Source organism: Uranotaenia lowii, chromosome 2, assembly GCF_029784155.1.
Source record: "Uranotaenia lowii strain MFRU-FL chromosome 2, ASM2978415v1, whole genome shotgun sequence".
Taxonomy (NCBI): Eukaryota; Metazoa; Arthropoda; class Insecta; order Diptera; family Culicidae; genus Uranotaenia; species Uranotaenia lowii.
In genome coordinates this window covers 234848615-234875758 of record NC_073692.1, presented here as the reverse complement: position 1 = coordinate 234875758, position 27144 = coordinate 234848615, and the positions used below count along the sequence as shown (strand labels likewise).

Genomic DNA, 27144 nt, shown 5'->3' with positions numbered 1-27144 from the left:
TTTGCCCTTCGAGGACATCGCGTCAAGAATCGGGAACACAAAGATTAAATTGAATTTCTTTTCGCTTTTCCATTTCTTTTCTCCCAACCCACTCTGGTCCGAATCGAACGGGAGAGCAGTGATTTGGAATCGAATCACATATACTTCATCCACCCGGACGCCTTCAGGCCGCTGCTCAGGTTGGAAGATCTGTAAGTATCCAATGAAGCAAATCCGGTGGCTAGAACCGTTCAGCCATTTATCACAGAAAAAATCACATTTCACTTGAGTTATGTGAGTACTTTACCACTTTTTTCTGCCCTATCCTACTAGAAACCTCGGGAATAATGTCTTTCCCCAGCTGCCCTCGGTTGGTCTCGGCCGGTTGCTGCATCTGAAGACGTTCAACAATCCCAACTTGCGGGAATTTCCCCCGCCGGAATCTTTTCCGCGGATTCAGACGCTGGCCCTAGCTTATGCCTATCATTGCTGTGCGTTCCTGCCGCTGATGGCCAGTGCCCCGCGGATCCAAAAGCAGCATCCAATCAAGGAAGAAGTTCTATTTCCTACCGACAACGAGTTCGATATGAGCCTGTGGAACAACAGCTACAACGACATCTGGCCGCAGCTTCGTAAGTATAGATTTTCAATTTGATATTCAAAAATGTGAATGAAAAATCAATGCAATTCTCTGGCATTTGGAGGATTTATGAAATGTTTTCCGAAGGTCATTGTCAAAAGCCCCCTATCGTACGCCGAATCGTATGTTATCCTAAGCCGAAAGTTTAAAAACCATCTTAAATCCTAAGCAGCTTATAATAGTGGAATAATGAAGTACCTCTTATTGTGTAAATTAGTCTGAATAAGCACTGTGTGAATCTATTGTTGAAAAAAGAAGCGGTTTTGAAATTGAGAAAAATGCTTAGATATAAAGGTCATCAACGTTTTTCTTAAACTAGGTAGGGGAAAATGACGGATAAAACTTAATCCCTTCGATCCTCAAATCCGTTTTCTATTGTGACGTCAAATCTCCCTGGGCTGAGATCGTTGGCCTCTTTTCCGTCGTTGCTGTGGTTCTTTTCATTTCGGTAGAGGTCTGATTTCTGAAAATAAAACAGATTCTGTCTGTTCGGATGGTATAGTCGCTGCCGATGTTGAGCAACTTGCTGCTAATACTGTCTCTAAAGACTGCAAGACGATCTGAAGGGAAAGCAGAAGAGGCTTTAGTTTCTCACTTAGCTCTGTTTCCTGGTTGTGAGCGTTGGAAGAATCTAAAGAGATATTCGTAGATCTTGTTTTTGAAAGAGTTTGGTGATTCGAACATTAGAGAATTTATAGTAGCACGTCTTGTAACCTGAGATGAAGTAATCCCGTAGGATGGTTTTACGGATGCATCTATCCTGTATCTCTCGCAGGTTTTTATCACATAGTTGGTTGTAACAGATAATACGCTGAAAAGAAAAATGGAAGATAGCTTCATCAACAGAATTAGAACATATTTTGACGTTAAAATCTAGGCTGTATTTTTTAAACTCCAAAAATCAATTCGATTATTGGAAAACCTTTTTCTTCCAACACAAACGCATTCATTTGATTGATGCTGGTGGCATTAACACTGACCATCCAGCTTCCATTTTAAATTACAGAGAAATATTAACGGTACTTATCCGATTGTTGCGTAGGTTTTTCTTCCTTAGCCTGACCATTCACGTGCTCCTGAGAATGCATTCGGAACAGCTCCAATCCTGTTAAGCTCCAACGCAGCTTCATAGAAGACCTTACCTTTTGTGATCTTGTTTGTATATTTTTCAACTCCTTTTGGACACAATTAAAAAAAAAATCGAAAATATTCCATTATTATAAAAATTGAAAATTATGCTATCAAAAATTTGTGTCTGCTCTTCTCTGGCACAGCCTACTTCTCCTTCTTCTGGAAGTCATGAAGATATTGAAGAAAAAGATCAGAATGTATGAACCCAATCTCAGAAATGAACATTTTTGTTTCTGCTGGTGCTCCTTCCAATAGCTCTGGTTTACGTCGTTTTCTTTTAAAAATTAAAAACAGTGGCTCATTTTGACCAGCCAAATTCTGTTAGACAGGGAGCACTTTCGGAGTGGAAAGGAGAGAACGACTTGTTTGACGATCAAAACTGGAATAACTTTATTTTTACCGACTTCCTTTTTCTGGATTCAGAGACGACCTTCGGAACATTATTGGGTACCGTAAACATACCGGTCTCATCAATGTTGTTGATTCGATAAGGTAGAAATCCATAGTTGAAAGCTATTTCTCGCAAGTTATCAAAAAAAATATTAATCCATTCTCAAATTGTGTCTCTGCATGAAGGAAATCATCCAGTCCTTTCCTAACTTCAAATCCTTGGTAAATCCATGTTGAATTTTGTTTAACGCAGCGTACTGAAAAACAGCTCTTCTTAATTCTACCAGTGATAAACCATAGACGGAGTCATCAAGGGTTTGCTAATGCCGGGATAGTTCTTTCTCCTGTTCTCTTATAATAACAGTTCGGAACCTTCCAAGTTGGTGAGTACCATAGCCCTGCAACAAGAGAAAAAACATAAAAAACTATGATTTACCTGGTAAACATAAGAGAGATTTACCTGCTTCAGTCTCTTTTGAAGTGCGCCTTCTGTGATTCCGAGACTCTTGGTTACTGAAAGTTTCAATTTTCCGTTCGCAAGCCTTTTCTGTGCATCTTCCAGCATAAGGAAAGTACAAACCTTCCGTTCGAATATCCTTCGATAGACCCTACATAACCATACACAAAGAAGAAAATGTTAGATTTTTAATAAACAACATTATTTGGGTCCCAAACATTCCTCCTTATAAGTTTCTATGGCTACATTTGGACGCCTAATACTTGACTTCGTGATGGCGTCGCTTTACGTCACAATCGTTCATAAACAACTGTATGGATACAACGAACTAATACCAAAGTTTTCGGTTGTCCCCACCTATAGATAAACCACATAGACACTAGATACTCTCGGCTCTCTCGGAACGTATTGCTCTGTTGACGGTTGGAATGAAACTCGCCCGCTGGAACGCGACCGCTGCTTTTATAACTCTCGCTACTTGGCGTCGCGCTTTCGGGTTTCTCGATTCTCGCTTTTTCTCCGGTTCTTCAGTCCGCTTTGATGGACTGAACATACTCTGCGCCAGAAAAGATGTTTCTACTAGAAACTTTCTAGACATACGGCCGTCGGAATGCACTGCGTTTGGGAACACGCCGCTACTCATTGGCTCACTGATTCTTGGACCTGGACTGTCGACCTTGACGATGCTGATGGCTCTCGGCTTGCTTGGTCGGGATTATTGCTCTCTAACCATGTCTCGGTAGAATTTACGTCTCTTCGATGATGACCAACGGTTGCTGGCTTCTGTCAAACTGTGGCTGCATTTGTCTAACCAACTCTCGATTGCTATCGACCCTACCTCATGAAGGACCAAAAAGGTGAAGTAGATTTCGTTCTGCCGCTCTCGTTCGATTGGTGATGACAGGCCGATGATCTAGCTCTGCAGCCTGACGAATTCTGCTTTGGATCTGTCCACCCTTCGCTGGTTTACTCGCAGCTGAGCTGCGGTTAGTTCAGCCTTGCCCTCTTTAGGATGGTTTGCACTCGCTGCACGTTGCGTTGTGCCACACCACAGTTGTGGAACAGCAACTCAAATACCTTGTCCGTACTCCTTTGACTCGGGTTCTTCCTCTCTGCCGCTTTTGATGCCATTTTTCTTCTCGTTCATTGTTTCTCTTTGCTCCATTCGAAACTGTTTGCTTCCGATCCACTCTCACTCAATTTGACAAAGGTATTCCGTGGGAAGGTACCGGCTTCTACATCCGCCTCGAAGGACCATTTCATTCAAAAACTGAATGTATCGTCCAAAGGTGGAATTACGCAGGACCAAATATTCGTCCTCTAGTCTCTATAGGTGTGCTTTATTATTCGTCTTGCTTCGGAAGTAGCGTTTGCGAACTTTTGGGACCAAATTGCGATTTATTCGAAATTCAGAGTTGCACCATGGAAGTTTATAATGGGGCGTGTGCTCGCGTAGTAGGCTCCAAAGCTGACCGTAGGAAGCAGATACAGCATCATCGACATTCAGATCTTCAAAAGCTGATTGCCAGTTTGTCTCATCTAATAATTCAGCAACCCTTTCGATGTTGCAGTGCGCGAAGTCTAAATTTTGTCTGAGAGGGCTACTCATGCTACCCAAGGGATAAAATTGATGGATAATGATGACGGTCAGTGTTTGAAATTGCTTTTGGTAGGTGCACGAGTTCAGCTTGGTCGAGCCTGTTTATAAAAATGAGGTCAAGAACTCTGCCGTTAACGTTTACGAGGGAACACATCTGTGATTACCCGGAAGCTATTTTCGATTCGATCACAGCAAGTTTTTGTTCTGTGAAAGCGTTCACTGGCAAAAATCCATAAGCATCCTCTTCGTAGCTTCAATGCAAATTCGGTCATCACGGATTCGGTGCGATCACTGACCGTTTGAAATGGAGTCGCAAACGGTGTTAATTGATTAGCTTTGAAATCCAAGCAGCTCTGATGTTAACCTTCACTGCTGAGTTCGCCACGCGTCGCTTGATTGGGCAGAAGATAAAGCTGCCGAGGCTCTGTAAGAACCATTTGCTGGATTGAAAATTGGAGTAGCGCAAACATTCATTGGAAGTGGATTAGCCCTTAGTTCGTTTCGAACCTCTTGAAGAATTTGTTTAACTTTTTAAGTTTATTTGAATAAGATACAAAAAACACTAGTTTTAGTTTTGACCTTCTTCACGTTAAATTTTGAAAAGTCAAAATATTACATCAAGATATGTTGTCTTGTCAGTCATATCATCAAACGGCTGTAGGCGCATTTAGGAACACTTTCCCCTACGTATTTAGCTTTTATGAATGTCAGTTTTATCAGTGACCAACGGACGATTGGCAGATGCTTATTTATTTCAACGGTTTTATAGTTGTTATCTGCTTAAAGTTTATGAATACTCTATTTTTTACTTGTAGGGTAGGGTAGGCTTATGATTGTGTATGATTTTTCGATGCTCGTTTGCTTTTTTTTAGTTCGAATTGAATCCGATTGAATTTATTCATTGCTGCGGCTGATGACCAGATATTATCTGGCAGATACTCGCATTACCTCCACTAAAATCGGAAACCGTTGCTACAACTTCATATCCAGTTTAAATCATTTTGTTAAATATATTGACTGTTTCATTCTTTTTAACCATTCCAGAAAATCTCAGCAAGAAGTTCGGAACTCAGATCAACGATCTGCTGCATGTGTACGGTCCGGAGTATTATCCTGGAGGAATGCCCACCTATCCGGAGGAATACTTCGAAGAGGAGGGAGGAGTTACTCATCCGGTGCCAACAACATCCCCGGGAGGAATTCAATGTCTGCCGGAACCCGGTCCATTCATGCCGTGCCAGGATCTGTTTGACTGGTGGACACTTCGTTGTGGCGTTTGGGTTGTATTTCTACTGGCGATGCTCGGTAATGGAACAGTCGTTTTCGTGCTGATCTTTTCTCGGTCGAAGATGGATGTTCCTAGATTTTTGGTATGCAACCTTGCTGCTGCCGACTTTTTTATGGGCATCTATTTGGGGTTTCTAGCAGTCGTAGACGCTTCGACCCTTGGTGAATTCAGGATGTATGCGATACCTTGGCAAATGAGCGCAGGTTGCAAATTGTCTGGGTTTCTGGCGGTGCTGTCATCGGAACTGTCGGTGTATACTCTAGCAGTGATCACCCTGGAGCGGAATTACGCTATAACCCACGCAATGCATTTGAACAAAAGATTATCACTTAGGCATGCAGGTTACATCATGACCATCGGATGGACATTTGCTATCACAATGGCTATCTTGCCATTGTTCGGAGTTTCCGATTATCGAGTCTTCGCCGTGTGTCTGCCGTTCGAGATCAACAACGGATCGGGCAGCCTGTTCTACGTCGTTTTCCTAATGTTCATCAATGGAGTTGCTTTTCTGATCCTAATGGGATGCTACCTCAAGATGTACTGTGCCATAAGAGGTTCCCAAGCGTGGAACTCGAACGACTCGCGAATAGCGAAACGGATGGCCCTTCTAGTCTTTACCGATTTTATCTGCTGGTCACCCATCGCATTTTTCTCACTAACTGCCATTTTTGGTCTCCATCTCATATCTCTAGAACAAGCCAAAGTATTTACCGTGTTCGTCCTTCCCCTGAATTCCTGCTGTAATCCCTTTCTTTACGCCATCCTAACCAAACAGTTCAAGAAAGACTGCGTCCTCATCTGTAAAGCAATCGAGGAATCTCGAGTAACTCGGGGCATTGGCCGATGTCGCCATAGCTCGAACTTCAGCAACCGGCAAACGCCGGCCAACACCAATTCTCTGATGGAGCGATCGTCCAGAGAACTTCCACCGCTACTGCCCGGACAAACGTGCAATTGCACAGCCAAACTGATGGAACAGGAAAATCTCCGACGGCGATTCGCACAACAGAGCACATTTTCCAAAACTTGGCGCCGATTGTTATGCAATCTTGGCCAGCGGGGCGAAGGTCATCGAAATGGCCGAGGAGGAGACCAGTACGCTTACCAGATTGCTGAAATCCAGCAGAAGCAGCACAAACGAACCGGATCCGTATCGTCGAGTGAAAATTTCAGCTCGTCCAGGTCGGATTCGTGGCGACATGCTCAACATCATTGTGGTATCCCGCTGCGCCTTTTGGATCCACGACGGCGGCACACTTCCTGGTTGATCACCCGGAAAACGTCTCAGGATTCAAATCTCTCAAGTTCTCGCAATGACAGTTCTGGTTCAACGGCTACCCAGAGCACTGGCACCTGGCGAATATCGCGATCCAGTGCGAGCAACTCGGTCGTGCTGCCGGGCGTCAAGATCGACGGCGTTCCACATGTGCATCAACACAGTGAGTATTTGATGGTTTTTATTTTAATGTTATCGTATGTTGCAAACAAATGAATCCCAATCTGAGCCTGTCATCATGAAAACGAACCTTATTCAAAAACCCCTGTATAATTTTCAATAAAAATTCGAATCGGGTGGTGCGTTTGAGAGAATTTTGATTAGTTTTATTCGATTTTATTTTCTCATTGTACACAGCAAAAATTATTTACTGTAAAATTACGGCAAATATCCTGTAACAAAAAGGAGCAGGACATTTACCGTAATTTTACAGGTTGGAATAAAAAATCACACGAGCTTTATTTTTAAGTGAACCAATTATTTTACAGGCTGGTTCAAAATTACAGTACTGTAAAATTTTAGTTCATGGAATTGCTTAGCGTCCATTTGGTGATTTATTTTTAAAATAAAAAAATAGGAGGAAATGAAGGTTACGAAATTATTTTCGAACAACTTTTATTATTAGCAAAAATGTCGCTTGTTAAATTTTCCTACAATGCCTACTTAAATCTTATCTAGATTTCACAAACAAGACATGCATTTTTTTCACTTTCCAATTGAAGCAATTTGTTATGCAGCAGAGGAACGTTCGCAATGCTTTTGTTGATTAACAGTTACTTGATGATTGCGTTGGCCGTTGGGTCTAGCCGCGATGTGGTCTGATTGATGAAAAACTTCTTTCGCACGGATGAGAATCGAAGATTGGCCGTTTAGATCAGCTGAGAGGTGCCCCAAACAATTCACGTAAGATGTATCCTGTTTTATTACTGAAAGTAGAGGAAAACAAAATCATTTAAAAAACACTCTTGATAAATAATTAGTTTAAAAAAACTGTTTTCTTAATACCTTGTGCAACGATGACCATGGGAAAAATGGCGACGGTTGGTGTTGTCTTCTTGAATTTCGGGATGAGTACTTCACGGGAGAATTAAAATAATCTGAAACTGACTGACTATCTGAAATTAGACTCTGGTCAATATGTAAATGGAAAAATGCAACAAACTTTACTTTGTTGACGTCTCACTGAGCGAGTTCCATAGGAAGATTCGTTAGTTTTTATAATGATGCTACCGCTATTACTAAGGTGACGAGGCACCGATGGGCCTCCGAAACCAAGCAGCTCTAAGCAGCGTTCTGTTTCTTGCAGCTGAATGACTGCCGATGGCAACTTTTTTGTCCACAAGCCTTGTTGCGCTGCTGTCCAGCTGCCGAAACGTGTAGCTACTTTGTGAAAGCTTGTTTTTGCTCGTTTGCCAGGCTGCTGTACCTGTACCGACCCGGTTCCAGTTAGACGATTATCCGTTTGCACTGGAATTGAACAAGTCACGTCCTGAACGGGAATGTGTTCAGGAAAATCTTCGGTTTGCGAAAAGTTGGTGGTGGTTTTGGTCGCTTTGATAGGAGCCGGAATAACACAGCCCAATTTGCAGTTTATCTCCTGCAGACAAAGTACCTGCATCTCGAAATCCGTAATATGCGTTTTTTTGTAGTTGGACTGCACGGAATTGAAGCGAGCCTGCACATTGGCCAGTATATCTTTAAGCCTTGGCGTCTTATTCTTTGGCATCCGCTTCCAGCTGCGCGATTCGCTGTTCCAGCAGTTTACGAGTTTGGGAAGCATCCTCGGCTGGTTTGTTATTTCTGAATTCTTGCTGGCCACTAGAAAGAAAAGAAAATACATTTTAAGTCATAACGTCAACTTAAAAAATCTCAAAAATTCGAAACTTACTCAAAATAGAATCGGATGTTTTCTCATCAGGATGCGTTCCATCTCACGGCACTGTCACTGCAGATCCTGGATGGTCTCGTATCCTTCTCGTCCAGTTCTTAGAGCGCCTTTTCTCCCTCCGCGATTCCTCCAGCTCCGATTGCAGAATCTTCTGCAGCATAATTATGTCATTCGCGATTTCGACGATTCCGACATGACATAAACGGCAGAACAACGGAGAACAACAAAAGAAACAGAACCAAAACACGAAACACGTACCAAAACAGATACATCCGCGCCCTTTTGACGTCTCTCTTTTGATACTGAAACGGGTGCCAGACGGATTGAATTTTCTAATGTGCAAATGAAAATTGTTGGACATGTATGAAATTTACGACACGTAATTTTGTCACGACCTGTAAATCTATGGTAAATGTCATGCTCCTTTTTGTTACAGGACATTTGCTGTAATGTTAAAGGATTTTCTCTTAATTTTCAAACAAATTCATTTAAAGTTACATGTTTTTTTAGTTACCGGCCGTTTTATTTTACAGGCCATCGTTTTCAATGACACGTAATAGTCATTATTTTTTTCTGTGTAATGGGGTGGTTTCCCAATGTACCCTGAAATTCTATCGTTTCAATAAATTGATGAGTAAAATTTCAAGTGAATATCTAAATTTTCGGTATCTTGAATCTTTCTCACACGGATGTCACTGCTCCCTTTTGATACCTCTTCAATTGACAACATAAATGGGTTTTCAACATTCGTTTTTACCCTGTATACTACCGTTCTAAGCAAGAATGTCCCATGTGACTTTTGGGTAATTTTCACTTTTTTGCTGGAAACGGTCTCTTTTAGTGTTAACTTTCGAATAAAAAGACAAACAAGTATGCTTTGTTCTGAACTTATACGAAATTTTCATCAAGGTGGTTGTCTCTACACAGAAAAAATTATTTTCTGTAAAATTACAGTAAATATCCTGTAACAAAAAGGAGCAGGACTTTTACCGTAATTTTACAGGCCGAAAAAAAGTTACATGACCTTTATTTTTCAGTGAACGAATTTTTTTACAGGCTGCCTGAAAATTACAGGACTGTAAAATTTCAATACACTGAATCGTTCGAAGAATGTTTTTTCCCTCAAAATATTAAATTTAGTTTTTTTTTCTGTTAAAATAAAGGTTACAAAATATGTTTTTTATTTACTTTATTAGACAACGTAAAACTTTGACACTGGACTTAAATCAATCTTAATTTCACAACTTCGAAATGCTGTTTTTGCTGTTATAATTTTTTTTTCCGGACACAAATCGTAGCACTAGCATTATTGACTGTTACAAAAGGTACGCATCAGACGAAACTTTTCCAAGATCGATCGTTAAAGTATATTTTCTTTCACGTTCCTCGAAACCCAGAAAACGGTTGCTACGGCCATGCTGTGGTTCAAATTAGGGTGCCACCCCAAACAAAACACAAATGTACTTGGCCGGCACCGGAATATTGATTCTTGGACGACCAACGCGGAATACTTCTCTTTGTAAGTCATCGAGAAGAAGTCCAAGCGATTAAAATAAGACGCGCCGAAATGTCCATTGTCCATGTTGATGAATTTCTTAGTTCCACCGTCCAGCTCCAATTGAATCCAGCATTTTTTGAAGCACACCGTGAGCAGCTGGGTGCTGCGGTCCAAAGTTCAGTTCAGGTCTCAAATCAGGTTTCTCCGTTTGACTCCGAGATCTTTTTCAAACCTGGAAAAGAAGGTTTATACATATAATCAATAAAAATTGAACAATAATTTTCAATGAATCAAATCTTAAAAAATGCATGAATTTTTTTTACTGAAATTGCACAAAATTTCCTAAATGATGTTTGAATTCACGTTATGTTAGATTATTTTGTCGATTACAAAAAAAAAACCTTCATAACAAGACCAAAGTTGACTTAAGATCAAAGTTAAAGTTAGAAATAAATAGTCGTTTTTCGCTTAAGATCAAAGATGGCATGTTTGTAAATATAATCAAAAAAAGCTATCCATCAATTTTTTTGACATTTAAATAGCTCGGGGAGCTGAAACTGGAAAAGAAAATTAGATATAGTAAAAAAAAGCTATCCATCAACATTGCTGTCAAAAGAATTGTATGTTAAAGCTGTAAACTAATGTCATAAAGTTTAGAGCACATTAACAGCACAAAATTTAAAAACGAACTGTTTATCAGTTTAACAATTTTCAACTTCAAGTTGTAATTTTTTTTAAATTTCCGATTTTCAGTTCTTTTAGGGATGAATCATCCTACAGAATGAAAATCCCAGAAAAAAAAATATTTTCAGTTCTGGACCGATATACATAATTTATTTTCTTGGAATTTTCATATTTTCAAACTAAAATTTGGAAAAATGTAACTCTTGTATAATTCTGAATAATTCAAATGAATAATTGTAAATTATACGTCAGTGAATAATATGACTACACTCAGTGATTGAACTATCATCCCTGTTGGAGGTATTTATTAATAAAAGAAAACATTTGTAATCGAACGTAAGAGTAACTCTTTTGAGTAATGTTTTGTTTTCTTTAAAACCTTTTTCTATTTCTAACAAATGAAGCATTTTCATAACATTGAAGGCCTCAATTAGGCTTCCGTAACGAACAACATATAATTCTGAATTTATTGTTTCGGGTAGTTAAACTTAAGCATATTAAATAGTTATTACATCAAAAGAAGCATGAAATTTGAAATGTTTGTTTCAAAAGATATTTCAATTTACTTGAAAATGAACTTACCTTACAAAATTTCTGGCAAAATCGGTGAAAATGTTGAAAGCCGATTTTTATTTCGTGAATAAATAGATCCATTTGAAGCAAATTTTGAATGCTTGCTATTTAAATTTAATTGACGGCTGCCGCCTCGAAATCGCCATTCTACATCTAACGGAACCCTTCACCAGGTTATCAAATAACCCCCTTCGACGTTTACTGCAAAAATAAAAGGGTTTTCAAATGTCTCTGATATTATTTAAAAAAAAAACTTACATCGATGCTTGGACACGTAGAAACAGATCCACCGGAGAACCGAGTGTAGTCTTCCGAGTACAAGTGTTGCTTTGTGCGGTCAGAAGGCTACCAGATGACCGTTTGCGAAAAGGAGACACACATTACATTTATGCGCCAGTTTTCATCGTTTGGTTGACGAGTTATAAAGTGATCGGTTGATCCATTGCCAAGGAAAAGTTAGCAAATCGTCGGAGGATCGTTAGTGGAGCTGGGAGATGTGAAACTGTACAACACCTGCATCATCTGGGCTCTCGTTGCTAAGCACTGGAAGGTGCACCTATGCGACACCAACATTTCCAGTAAGTTGAAAATCGAGGAGTCCAAAGTGCTTACTCGCGACGAAAACTTCACGACGTTCAAAATCGGAGAGACACCTACACTGGACAGATGCACTGGGAGCTGCTGGTCCTTGCCATGGACAATCTGTTCGCCGACCCGGATTCCCCACCTCACCCTGGTTGCTCATGGTAACTCGCTGGTGGCTGATCTCTGGGGCCATGTGCTGCAGATGGGAACCGAATACCAGGTGATTATCATCGCCTTCTTAAAACATATCGTTACCGGAAGCCCGCAGTCAAATTCCGGTTCTGCAACAGAAACGGTACGACCTGTATGAAATGTTGGTGCGAAAGAAGTGAATGAACATTTTTTGCTGCCTGTTATTCGTTAGTATAAAAGGTCAGGTTTTTTGTGGAAATGAATACGTACTTTTTCACACCCTTTCACAGCCGCTGCTGCGACCCGGAGAAAGACAACACTGCTGTTCCTAGAGTCCAAGTGCCGGTGCTGTTGATCCATCTTCGCTGATCATCGACTTGGTCGATGAAGTGAATACCACCCACGATGACGTTCGCCGTTAGATTTTCTTCAGCGGAGCAACTGCGAAATAAATGCTCCAGCACAAACGATAAACGCAATCGGAACGAATCGACCGATAAACAATCATCACAGCAACAAAACAAAACCGTTAACTTGACGTTTTCCTTTTCGTTACAAAACTGTGATGCCAGATGGCATTTTCCATGGAGAATAACTGCAAATTTTCGGATAACAAGTAATTTAACGACACGTAATTTTTATCAACCTGTTAAATTACGGTGAATGTCATGCTCCTTTTTGTTACAGGACATTTACTGTAATTTCAAATGATTTTTCTCTTAGTTTTGCATAAGAAGATTAAAAATTACATGTTTTTTTTATTACAGGTTGCTTTATATTAAAGGCGACCATTTTCAATGACACGTAAAAGTCATTATTTTTTTCTGTGTAGGATCCATACTCAACTATACATTTTTATAAACAAAAAGGAACGTATTGCTCAAATTACGGTTTAGCATGAGTTCTTGGGAAAAAAATAAACTAAGCAAGCTTTTAAAATGATAGAAAAATTGTAGCCGTGTGACAGTTTTTCGTAGAACTAGCATCGGCATGCGTTCTGATTCTACGCAAAAGTGTCACACGGAGCATTTTTTGCTCTAATTTGCTGTTTTTTTTGTAGGAAATATCATTTTTTTGGCAGAAAACATTGTAAAATGATAAACTTGAACTGTTCACTACGAAAAAACTGTCGGTGAATTTTTAGTTTGAGAGAAAAATTGGAAATAAAGCTGATATTTCAATCGCGTTTTTCTCGTTTGCACGTTTTTCCACATGGGACAATCTTGCTTAGAACGGCAGTATAACAGGGTAAAAACACTAGACATCGAAACTTATCTTTTGGAATTGGCGAATTTCATGCAAATAAAAAATAATCTAAGGTTCTTGTGATAGAGTTGATTTGATAGAGTTGCCAGACCATTACTTTAGCCTTTCAAAAAATGTAAAAAGTGTCTTTTTCACAATTACTGAACATCAAGATTCTAATATTGGACAGGTTGTGTTCCAATTGTTGAACACGTATGTATTGTCAGTGATTGTATACATTCAGGGGTATTGCATTTGATAGTATACATTGAAGGGACAACTAAGAAACAGTTTAAAAATAGTTGAATAACCGGTTGTCGTTATACTTTTTACACTTATTGATATTTCTATTTATTGACCAGTCGCAGTGCCCAGTCGAGAGAAAGGGAAGGCTAGAGTGAGAAAGATGTCAATCGTGACAGATCTAGCAATACTGGTTTATGGTGCTGCCAGTTGCTTTGTTTGAGTAAATTGAACATTTCGCATAATTGTTTCTCTCATATCCCACAGAAAGCAGTCTAATTTTCCTCCTAATCACCTGCTGGTTTGAATTCAAAAGTCGACCAGGATTAGGATTAAAAGGATTAAAGGGTGGTACGGTCAAAATTTGGTCATTATCAACTTGACGTATTTCTTTCAATTTTGCATTTAAAATCTGAACACTCCTCATTTTGAAGGTCTGTGTGTGTAGAATGTTGCTTCTATTTTGTTTTGGAATTCACTCTTCAGTTGTCAAAATGCCGTCCAAGGAAGAAGAGCAGCGTATCAAAATTTTGCTCGCGCATCGCAAAAATCCGAGCTACTCGCACGCAAAGCTGGCAAAATCGCTAAAAGTTGCCAAATCAACCGTTACAAATGTAATTAAAGTGTTTGGGGAACGTTTGTCGACAGCCAGGAAGTCTGGATCGGGGGGAAATCGAAAACCGGAAGCCGCTGAGATGACAAAGAGAGTTGCCGGTAGTTTCAAGCGAAACCCTAACCTCTCTCTCCGAAATGCCGCAAATAAGTTGGGTGTATCGTCTACAACCGTGCATCGAGCCAAAAAACGAGCCGGACTATCGATTGATTTAAATGTAGGGTGGTGACTCCAAATCGCGATGATAAACAAAATACGACGGCCAAAGCGCGATCCCTGGGGGGGTGGTTAGCTCAGTCAGCTAGCCGGTCTGATTTTCAATCAGATGATGAGAGGTTCGATTCCTCACCCCCCTAACAAAAAATAGCCCTAAGTTATACATCTTTAGCTTAGGGCTAACAAGAATAGGTCTTCGGACACCCACAGAATAAGAATGTCTTCGGACAATAAAAACCAAGAATTGTAAACTCTCCATGAGTACAAGAATCGAATAAAGGCCTCGGCCAAGAATAGGTCTTCGGACAAAACATACAAGAAATTGTAAACTCCCCTGGAGTATAAACACAAGAAGTAAAATCGGGTATCGCCCATACAACCATGAATAACATACATGCACATGTATTCGAAATAACGATTGTAAACTCCCCGGAGTATAAACACAAGAAGAGCAGGCACAATAGCTACCGATAAAGTAGATTCGAAAATTCTAAAAATAGATATGCAGAAAAACAACACAAGAACACATATATACACAAGAACTGTAACATACACTAGTCAGCCAAGTTGGGCCATAATTGGCCCTAGGCAAAGTCGTGTAAAACGCAGATAAATAAAAAAAAAAAAAATGCGATCCCGACGACGTACACGACACGACGATGCTGACGAAGTTTGACTGCGTGGTAATGGACAACGAAACCTACGCCAAAGCCGACTACAAGCAGCTTCCGGGACAGGAGTTTTATACGGCCAAAGGAAGGGGAAAGGTAGCAGATATTTTCCAGTACATGAAACTGTGAAAGTTCGCGAAGAAATTTCTGGTTTGGCAAGCCATCTGTACCTGTGGCTTGAAAAGCAGCATTTTCATAGCTTCCGGGACTGTCAACCAAGAAATTTACGTGAAAGGGTGTAAATAAATAACGTCTGCTGCCTTTCCTGAAGAAACACGGTTGTTCCGTATTGTTTTGGCCGGATTTGACACCTTGCCATTACGGTAAAAAGGCCATGGAGTGGTACGCAGCCAACAACGTGCAGGTGGTTCCCAAGGACAAGAACCCTCCCAACACGCCTGAGCTCCGCCCAATTGAGAATTACTGGACTATTGTCAAGCGGAACCTAAAGAAGACCAAAAAAACTGCTAAGGTCGAGCAGCAGTTCAAGGCAAACTGGCTTTCTGCGGCGAAGAAGGTGGACTGTACAAAATCTGATGGCAGGGGTTAAGCGTAAGGCCCGGCAATTCGGATTTGGAAAAGCGGAAGCCCAACTGAATTTTATACTAATTAAACTTGAAAAAGAAATTTAATTTGATTTTTAAATAAACGATTTCACCGATTTACACGCGTTTTGCCTTGACCAAATTTTGACCGTATCTCTCTTTATTGTGCAGGCTCTAAATTGAGTTTCAAATAGGCTCAATTTGGATGCAGTTGGAGATTTTTTTATATAACTTAAAATGTACTTTTAAAGTTTAAAAATATCTGTTTTTTCGAAGACTCACAAACAAACACCTCTCCTGATAAAATGAAAGCATTAAGAAGCAAATGATTGTTTAATATTATTTTTTGTTTAATATTGTTTAATATTATTAATATTAATATTATTCTATGGGAACATCCATAAATGACGTAGCTTTTTTGGAGTTTTTAAACCCCCCCTCCCCCCTCGTAGCATTTCGTCACAAAGTCATAGACCCCCCCTAGATAATAACGTAGCTTTGATAAACCCTCCCCCCCCCCATTTTTAAAAATCGGTTTTTAATTTTTACTTTTATTATCAGCATTTTGCAAGAATAATACAAAAAATAACAAAAAAAGGGAAATAAGTTATAAATGGAATTTTAAAAAAGCAAATCAATCAATCAAAAAAAATCAGGCTACCTTTCAACAAACAGAATAGCTAGTATTTAAGTATTCAATCAATTGCGTCGGTCCAAATTATCTCCATTCTAGATTCCAATGAAATCGTTAGGCAGCTTTCCTCCATCGTCTGTTCGGCTGGAATAATCGCATCTGCGATGTCAGCTGCCTTCATCCACTCTCTATCCTCCTCTATTGTCGAGTGATGACCAGCACTTCGTGTCCTCTTTTAAATTACTCAAAACAATTTTGATTTTTTTTCGATATTTAATTAATGCTACGTAGCTTTACTTGAACCCCTACCCCCCCTCTCGTCACACATCGTCACACAAAGTGAAACCCCTCCCCTCCCCCCAAATGCTACGTCATTTATGGACGTTCCCTATGATAATTTTTGAATATTAAAAAAACGGACATTTTCTATGAGAAAGCCTGTATAGATCAAATGGATAAAAACGTGATCAAATGGCTAAGTTTGATTAAAAAAAGAACATAGGTACAGTGGGAGGGAATTGCAGGTAAAATTTCATTTTTTTTTTATTTTTCATATTGAAAAATGTTTAGGGGAGAGTGAGGAAACTTGATCCCTGGGGATAATTGATTCCTTAGCTATATCTCGAAACTGGAATGTCCTACTAAGATCAAATGTTCTAGAAAAATGTGCCATATGGAGCAAAACAACAATGCTTATAGCTTTAAAAATTTTAACTCAATGATTATTTGTGTAATTGAACTTCGTTTGAAAAATTTTACGGAATGTGACTTCAAAATTTTTTTTCATCATTTTAAAATGTTCCTTACACGGAACTGTTATAACCAAAATATTTGTTCCAATATATCAATCGTTCGAGCGTAATATGAACTTCATAATACCATACATTCAAAGCAATGGAAAACTCTCAACTTTTTTCAAAAAAAGTTTTCTAAAATGTTGATTATGAGTTCAATTGATCCCTAGAGTTAAAAACGGTATATTCTTCTACTGAATTGATCATGATCATTGCTGATTACGAGATTAATAATATTTATCCAATAAATAATATTTATCCAGAAAAATTCTGAAGAAAAGGGCTAATATAATTAATTTCCTCTTAGTTATAGAAAATAGCGCCTTTAAGTATGCAATGTCATTTGAATTGAGACAATTAGACAAAGTTATAGAACTTTCTTCTTTTGTCAGTTATAAATTGTGAAATGAGAACAAACATGACCAAAATAGTCAACTGACATTCTATCTTGGGTTTTGTTTGAATTTTTTCTAAGGATTAGGGCTTCCTGAATAAAGTATCAATCTCCTTCAATAGATGATCAAGTCTCCCTCAACTTCAAAAATATCGCAATTTTTTTACTCCTACGAAAATGCTTCTTGCTCATCTACGGGTCCAAGTATCGTTCTAATTTTTGGAGCAAAGAAACTTGAAGATACACGCTGTCAGAAAATGTAAAAGGGTGCGAGTTGCTAATTTTTTCCAAAAAGATATGGTGAAAATAAAAAGGGGATCAAGTATCCCCACTCTCCCCTATAATTTTTGCCCCTAAATGTATGCAGCAACATTATTTTTTTTTTGAGTATATTTGATGCGCTTGGGATCAGGGGGGTGCAAGTGCCTAAATGATAGTTTCGAGAAAATGCGCTTGAGAGTTGTGAAGGTACTCGATTTTTCATATATTTTTCGAATTCGAGCAGTTTTGATTCAATAAAACAATGTTAAAAAAAGTTATAAAAAAATCTGATTTTTGCACCAGAGGTACATTGAAACATCAAAAATCGTTAGGTTTGATGATTTTGGCACTTGTATCCCTCTGATCCTGAGAGTGTCATTTGTTTTGAAAAAAAAAAACGTTGAAAAATTCAATTGAGTCAAACAAAAAATAACTGTTATTGAGATGTTTCAAGCCTTCAGTGCTAATTGGCATCAATCCAATAATGTTGAAAATGTTGAGATGCGTTGAAACTATAGTGATCAAAGTTACCCCGAAACATGAATCAAACATTTAGTTATTGCCACTAAGGTCGTTTGAATATTCAGCTATTAATGATCATGTTTTATACCCCTTACCTCAGTAAGTATTTTGAAACTTTTTAGTGTTAAAGAAAAGAAACTTCTACTAAAATATTCGAAAATAAATTAAGAAAGCGATCAATTTGTCGTGATTTTACGAATCCCAATTCAGAGATTCACTTAGACCAAGCCCACCGCAAGTTGCTATTTCGGTCGGTATTTTAAATGTTTTGATTGGTTGCGTTTTTATCTACTTACTTATTTTCGCACCCAATGTGATCCAGGTTGGTATTTAAGTTTGTTTATTTTCTGATAGCGACTAGCGGCTGCGTTGCTACCGGGTTGCTACATAAACGCATCCTGTAACAACCTACTGCTCGAACACGGTATAAATAAATAGACAAGGTAGGCTACTAACACGAGTAAACAACTCGTTTGAATGTAAACAAGTGACGTCATTACTATCTTCGAATAGCGTGCCAGGCAAACAGTTTTTCGCGCCTAAGAATTCTGCATACACCGAGGATCACCAGATGGATAGTAATGACGACATTATCTTTTTTATTTATTTTTTTTTTCCGGGAATTTAACACAACGGTCATTCTTCCCAAACAGACGACATTATCGGGAAGATATCACCTTATTATATTGTACACCGTGCTGCTCGAATGCTATTTCTCGAATCAAGTTGGCAACTGTTGGTGCGATGACGGGTTGATAAATATGTTGCTGAATGTACTCGATTCGAGGTTTAGCAACCATTGCAATGTGTTTCTAAAATAGTAAGCGTTGCCGTAGAAATTCATTTTATTTTATTTATCATCAGTGTTGCCGAATACAACTACAGTGAATCCCCGATTTTGTCTACCCCTGATTTTGTCACCTTTTTTTACCCGATTTTGCCACAGTTTTTTTTTAATTTAATTTCGAAATGTTCAGATTCAAACCTTCTGCTTTTGGGATGGTTATTAAGGCTGGAACAAATATCAAATTCTGCTTTTGTCAACCTCCCTTCGAAATAAAAAAAAAACCCGAAGGCAGGAATAAAAAATATTTTTTAAGTATTTTATGTAAATTTCGAAAGAAAATTCAAATATCCAAAAGATTATAAGACTAAGGTACAAATTTTGGAAGACGGGAGTTATTTCATCTTTTAAATCCTGAATTTTATTGAATTTTTACGATAAAAAATTTATTGATTTATATGTTTTATATAATGATATTGTATGTAGACATAAGTTAAAAATGTAAACTTTTCTAAAGAGGACGAATGACCAAGTTGGTTAAAATCCTCTATAAATAAAAAATATAGAATAGAATAGATATTGTATGTTATTTTGTTGCATACATGGTTTCGTGTAATTTATTCCGATTTATTTGTTTCTGGCATTATATTTATTTTTTATTTTTATATTTAGATTTCAACCTTACCATTTTTTTTCTTCAAAACGGAATTATAATTTATCCAAATCGCTTCTTAGTACCTACTCTTTGATAATATCTCTCTGATAAAATAAATTGATTGTCTTATTACGATTTGCTCTGTGCTTGTTAATTGATGATCTACCTTGTTTACTTCATATTGTTCAAGGAACATAATTTGTTATGTAAATCGGAATAATCGAAATTACATTTTTTTTAAATCTATTCAGAAAAAATGGTAAAATTACCATCTTGAGTTGAATTGGGTTCTTAGGGGTAAATATCCCTAATATTAGGATTTCCAACGGTTATTTCACGGGTATTCAATACATATTTTAAGAAATCTATCTCAGAATCTTTAAAGATGAAAAGTTACAAACCAGATTTAATGATGTTGAAACTTACAAATTTTAAACTTATTATGGTTTGAATATCATTCTGCAAAAATTGCATGACATAAAAATAGCTGCGATTAAACTCAAATTTTTAAGAAACATATCGTTACGTAACGATGAGCGGTTTGCTCATCCCTCCCTCTCGTGTATTCCCAATTTTCCGTTTGCTCTCGCCCGCTTAACCGATACAAGCTATGTTCATCTTACTCATTTTTAGGTTTAACACAATAATGAATATAACTCTAAAATCTGAAAAAAACACCAAACAAATTTGAAAAATCGATTGGCATTATAAATTCGATAATGTTTTCTCTTATACCCCTTTGACTCTGAGGGCCTCAATTGAGCTTTCTTCAAAGCAATTTCCCTAATACGCCACAAGCAGTAACGTCATTTATCGAGAAATCTAAAGCATCAGCCCAATCAACTATGTTGCCTAATATCCGTAGGGGAGAGTGGGGATACTTGATCCCCTTTTCTTATTTTCACCATATCTTTTTGGAAACATTAAGCAACTCGCCGTCTTTGACATTTTCTGACAGCTTGTAACTTCAAGTTTCTATGCTCCAAAAACTAGAACGATACTTGAACCCGTTGATGAACTAGAAGCATTTTCGCGGGAGTAAAAAAAATGCGATTTTTCTGAAGTTAGGGGAGACTTGATCCCCTATTGAAGGAGTCTTGATCTTTTATTCAGGAAGCCCTTATCCTTGTATAAAAATCAAATAAAACCCTAAGATAGAATGTTAATTTACTATTTTGGTCATGTTTGTTCTCATTTCACAATTTATAGCAGACATAAGAAGAAAATTCTATAACTTTGTCTCAACGCTAATAACATTGCATACTTAAAGGCGCAATTTTTTATAATTAAGAGAAAATTAATTATTTTTGGTCTTTTCTTCAGACAACTGTTGGATTGTTATTAGTTATTGGATAAATATTAGTAATTTCGTAATCAGCTATCATAACGATCAATTCAGAAGAAGAATATGCCGTTTGGAAGGGGGATCAATTGTACCCAACTCTAGGGGATCAATTATACCCATAATCAACATTTTAGAAAACTTTTTCTGAAAAAAGTTAAGAGTTTTCCATTGCTTTGAAAATATGGCATTATGAAGTTCATTCTACGCTCGAACGATTGATACATTGGAACAAATATTTTTTTCATAATTTTCCCATGTAAGGAACATTTTAAAGTGATGAAAAAAGATCTTCAAGTTACATTTTGTGAAATTTTTCAAACAAAGTTCAATTACTCAAACAATTATTTTGTTAAAAATTTTCAAACTACAAGCATTGTTATTTGGCTCATTTTGGCACATTTTTCTAGAACATTTGATCTTCGTAAGACATTCCAGTTTCGAGATATAGCTAAGGAATCAAGTATCCCCAGGGATCAAGTATCCTCATTCTCCCCTACAGCTTCATTCGAAATAAGCAGAAAGAATGCCCACCCAGCTGTCAGTTTTGATTTTTTTTTATTGGAAGTTGTTTGGAACAATACATTTTTTTAAACTTATTTTAATACTTTGTTTGTGTTATTAGGTCATTGGGATTTTAATCACTGGGGGTCATTCATTCTTCTTGATAATATCGTTCCAGACAAAGTGGTTTAAGAAACATAGCAACAAAATTTCATTATATTTCGATGAAAAAGAGACTTAACGCATTATTTATCAACTTAAAGCATACAAAAGAAACACCCTACACTGCTTTAAATGACGCAGAAATGATGTTTTCTAATTAATTTGAATAGAATTATTTAAAAAAAAAGTGCTTTTAAAAAATTACGCAATTTTGTCGCTGTCCCCAATTTGTCACTTTAAAATGCATCATGGAGGTGACAAAATAGGAAATTCACTGTATTATTTTATTTTATTTTTAACTAGCTGATCCCGTGCAAACTTCTGTGGCATAATTGCATTCAATTATTCAACTCAATTATTCCGATAACCATTTATTTTACTTCCAAGCAACATTGTTGCAGGATGTTTTAACTCGTTGAGCATAATGCATATTTGACAAAATCTACTTTGATTTATTTGAGTCCAATAAAATGTTTATGAACGGATATTTTACAAACATTCATTTCTGCTTTTGATGCATTTGAACCAAACCATTGTATTAATATTGACTGTACATTTTTCTGCTTCGACCAACGCTTTGGTAAAGTGGAACAATGAAAGTCTTGTTGAATTCTTAAGATAAACATGCTGAGTACCGATCGTACACCATGCATACCATGCTGTACGTACCGATCGTTTTATGACCCACTTGAGGGCGATCGCTCGAATGCGCGATCGCATGATTGGTTACAAAGACACTTTTTGGTGTTTACAAATAATTGGATCGCTCGAATGCGCGACCATAAGATTGGTTACAAAGTTTACAAATAATTGGTCTTCGACCGAACCGATCAATGTGGTCCTCCAGACTTCTATCTTGATAAACAAATTCCTTTACACTAACACGTACTTATAAGTTTATTAAAACCTCTTGAACTGAAATAAAGAAGTCAATCGGTGACTTAGTGAAAACGAGTACACATCGTGTTTCCATCGCGATTGCGTTCTCCGAAAACCCCCCACACTTCGTTTCATAAGCAATTATAAAAATGTGATAAAATAAGATTATGCTTTTCAAACAAAGTATGATATTCCTTACACTGAATAAACAATAACTATTCAGTAAGAGTATTTTTATTAAAAAGATGAAAAACCACCACATTAACAACGTATCTGTTTCTTTCCAAACCCCGTTCTTCAATTCGTTCGTTTACCGTATAATTTCCACAAAAATGTCACGAAATCTGTTTCTGGTTCATGAGAATGGCGCTTTTTTCTTACATGATTATCCGAAATTGTATACCCACAACTCTCAATAAATAACTGTTCACAAATTTTCCCCATCGATCCTATGCATTAACTTTTAACTCATAATTCTACAATACGGATCGATTCGTCGTACCTCAAGAAAACCCTTGTGCTAATTTTTACATCCATTTAATAGCCCGTCTCTTAAAATCTAGATGTGGAATTTTTAATCCAAATCCAATGCGCAATAACGTCAATATCTAAAACCAGAAACAGTTAATATGGACGACCCCTTTTGCAGACCCTTTACACCAAATTTGAGACCTGAAATCGATTGCCCGTCGCAAACTTCCTGGGTGGCGATTTTTATCTAAATCTAGTAAATAATATTGTCTAAATCGCAAAAACAGTGATTAGGTAATATTGTCCGACACGTAATACAAAATTTGATACCTGGATAAAACTGCCTGTCTTTTAAAACCCACATGCGTGAATTTTCGTTGAAATCCAATGAACAATAACGTCAGTATCACAAATGCATGTAATATGGACGACCCCTTTTGCCGACCCCTTACACAAAATCTGATACCCGAAATAAAATGCCAACTCCTCAAAATACTCATGGGATAAATTTCATTGCATTCCAATATACAACATCGTCAATATCAGTATTTGTGTTGTATGGACGACCCATTTTATCGACTCCTTGCACAAAATCTGATACTTAGAATCAAATGTCACACTTTACTATCACAGGGTATCATCAATTTTTTTTATCTAAAAAAGATGTTTTAATGTTTACATAACCCCTTCCTCTGAGTGAGATACTGAGCGATTACCGACGAAACTTGAAATTTTTCTTATGACTTCCCACAAACCTTCAACTTTTGATGTTCAGACTCACTTTATTTATACGATACACAAAATACATGAAAATTCACCTATTTTCCCCAGATGGTCCCCGGCAATCGATTCCCGGAGGTAAACCGCGACTGGTGCGCCAATCGGCCGTCCATGACGATTCCCAGGAACTGTCCTGTTCGCCGCCAAGACTGGGCGTTCGCTTCCTTCCTACAATTCCTTCAGCAGCCGACAGTAGCGTCCAGCTGGATGATGACACGGCGGAAGCTCACTCGAGTCCCGAATCCAGCCACAGTCATAACAGCCAGCACAGCCACAGCGAAGATCCGGACGACGACGGAATCATAGTGATCACCAGCAACAGTAGTAATGTGGCCGAAAGTTCCGGAATCCGACGGGGTTCCGGAACCACGGACAACGCCCAGATGTCTCCGACCCCGTTCTACGCCATTCTGCACGGTGGCAACCCTCAGGCAACCGTTTCTAGTCTCAAAGATAAAACCAATAAGCCACCGTGAACCAGGCGAGCTGACAAGGTTTAAATTGATTTTTTTTAGTTCTATTTTTTAACAACACACAATTAGAGGGTGCTCTCTTTAGACTTAGAAAGTGCTTAGTCAGTTGTATTTAATTAATTTTGTCAATATCAATAATCACTCCACCCAAAAGGACATTAACTTGTTGGTCGCTCAAATATTAGCCGGAATGAGACGATAAACAGTCGAATCATCCAGTTCTGTAAAAAAAAAACTATAGCTTGACTCTATAAATAACGGCGCTCTAGCGTTTAGAGAAAGGGAAGAATACCGAAACAGTGTGATACTAAAAATACTTTTTACTGTAAATAACACTATTTGTAGTAATTTATTTCTAGCAGATCGGTTAAATATTTAGGATAGCATTATAAAAGAGGGCATTTACGAGGGGGGAAGAAATTCAAATCCAAAATTCACTAACGGTTTGAAAAATAAACAACGTGCCCAACAATCTAGTCAAAAAGAGTGTGCGAAGTTCATCACGAATACCAGTATGGAGCGAAACTTGTACGCAAGCAGAGCTAAAGTTGTACACAGCCCGGAATGAAAAAGCTTCGACAAAGCTTTTCGTCGGCCGTCTTCGTCTGAGTATCGTTCAAGCGGTTGGACATATTTTCCAGTTTGCCATGAGCTTCCATAAAAAGAAAATTGAATGCAAGATAATGTACTGATCTAGAAGAGGCGTAACGCGGGTTGATTGCTGAGGTGAGAAAACTATGTATCTCACTAAAATTTTCCACAAGATTCACATTTATTCATTCATTTTTCAACTAAACTTTTTTATTCTAATTTTATTTATCAACTGTAAATAATTATGTATTTTGGAACAATTAAAGAAGCTCATTTTAAATATGGAATACATTTTATACATTTCTGGACACACGGAAAACAAGGCGTTGATTAACAGGGCTTCAATGTTATGTTATGACAACCAGAACGATCTAAAAAAAAAAGATTCTCCAAAAACAAATCCTGACCATTTTTTCTGCGTTCAAAAAATTCTATTCAATTTTTCTATTCAAAATTCAAAAATCTTTTTCTGAATTTTGTTATCAAATTCAAAAATTGTTCTCTTACAAATTCTGCTCTTTACTTTGCATTCGGAAACAACATTTGATATTTCATGCTTATATTTTTATGTCAGTTTTTATTTAATTGAAATCCTGGATTAACATTTTGCGCGAATTCTTGGAAAGACTCTGCCTTATAATTGATCTTAGAAGACTAATCCATTTAAGTTTTGCCCTTATCATCAACAACGAGTCGCTCGTCACTTCTAGACTGTGCAAGCACATCACCTGAAATGTGTATTACAACTACTGCAAATCAAACTGAAGAAATAATACAAATTGAAACCGTGAAATTCACCGTCCACAGACAATAAAACCCCAAAATATCCCACAAAAACACACAAAAGAGCGGAAATTGACGTAACAAACCGAATTAAAGTTCTCTAACACTTTCTCTCTCTATCTATATAAGTCACAACACTCAAACGATACCAACTAGAAATTAGAAACATATTTTTATATCAAAAGTCTGAACTAAAACTAATCGAAAGCTGCCAAAAAGAACAAACAAATCAAAATTGTAAAAATGACATCCTAGTTTAGCGTGATTTTTGTTAAAATTTACATAGGAAACATGTGTAGTGAAAAAAAAAACCATTGAAAAATCTCACTGCCATTCGGAATAGGATCTGGTGATTTTTTATTTTTGAAATTTATCTTAGGAATAGCAACAGTGAACACATTTTTACAAAAGAGAAATTAAAAAATCAGGCAAAGAAGGGATTGAATTTAGGCTAGGCGAAATGGATCGTGATACCAAATTGTGGAGCAACCAGAATTTGCGCAACCGAGAGAATTAGCGAGTAAACATTATACTCAACGTACATAAACATACTAAGCTCTTGAAATCTGTACTTAAGAGAAAATTATACGATACAGTATTATTTCACTTAATTCAAAGTGTGTGAAAGTGTTGAAGCAAGCAGAGAGAAACCAAGCCTGTAAATATTGAGAGTGAACGGTGGCCGTTTAAGTAATGAAATTTAAAACAAAACAAAACTTCGAATAATCCCAAAAACTATAAGCCCAGTTACGATGTGAATCAACCTATACTCGTTGCATGTTTGAACAAAATAATGAAATGTGTTAGGAATGGTACTAAGAAAAAAAAACCTAAGCAAGGGAGAGTTAATGTTTCGCAGCAGATGAACGAATGAAAGATGTTCCTTTTTGATGAACTGGTTCGGCCGAAGCGAAGGAGCAGATAGATATTATTTATTTATTCGAGTTAGTATAAAAAAAACACTCAAACAAAATAACCAATTTTACAGGTCCGATAACTTTAAAAGTTATTGAATGCAAATGTGTATAATAAAGCATAAAACCTAAAATCTAAATTTTATCTACATGTTACGTGATGACATCAGACAGAAATCTAATTGTTGAAAGAACATTATGTGTAGATAAAAAAATCTTTTTTATTTTTCTATTTTATCTCAGAAAAATTACGAGTCAGTTGGATCTTTGCTGGGGTTTTTATTTATCTAATTTCGGGCGCTTTTCCGCCTGAAAGTAGAGATGGATCTTGAGTGGGTGTCGGATCAATTGAAGTTCCAAGTTATTGAACTTTGTTTGAAAAATTAAACAAAATGTGATTTGAATTTTTTTTTTATCACTTGAAAATGTTTCTCATATGAAAAAAATTATAATAAAAATATTTATACCAAAATGTCAATCGTTAGAGTTTGATTTGAACTTAATTATACCATATTTTCAAAGCAAAAGGAAACTCTCAATTTTT

At 37.4% G+C, this 27144-nt stretch overlaps 2 protein-coding genes across 4 annotated transcripts in view; one reads left to right on the top strand and one right to left on the bottom strand.

The window, feature by feature from the left end:
- Positions 1-26715, top strand: part of LOC129749842 (leucine-rich repeat-containing G-protein coupled receptor 5A-like) — a 652667-nt gene extending 625952 nt beyond the window's left edge. For both annotated transcript variants that reach the window (XM_055744934.1, XM_055744935.1), the window contains exons 13-16: positions 120-191; positions 313-611; positions 5242-6927; positions 23891-26715. In XM_055744934.1, coding sequence (XP_055600909.1) covers positions 120-191; positions 313-611; positions 5242-6927; positions 23891-24315 — 2482 coding nt within the window. In that variant the 3' untranslated portion in view covers positions 24316-26715. The remainder of the gene's footprint in view (positions 1-119; positions 192-312; positions 612-5241; positions 6928-23890) is intronic.
- Positions 7427-8775, bottom strand: LOC129749843 (uncharacterized). 2 transcript variants are annotated; one of them, XR_008738185.1, is made up of 4 exons: positions 8653-8775; positions 7932-8582; positions 7770-7875; positions 7427-7690 (listed from the first exon to the last, which is right to left on the bottom strand). XR_008738185.1 is itself a non-coding variant. In XM_055744936.1 (4 exons), coding segments are annotated over exons 1-4 (765 nt in total). In that variant the 5' UTR covers positions 8654-8775; the 3' UTR covers positions 7427-7687. The 2 variants fall into 2 exon arrangements, 1 of the variants encoding a protein (XP_055600911.1); XM_055744936.1 differs by having other exon boundaries at positions 7770-7879.
- Positions 26716-27144: the final 429 nt, after the last annotated feature.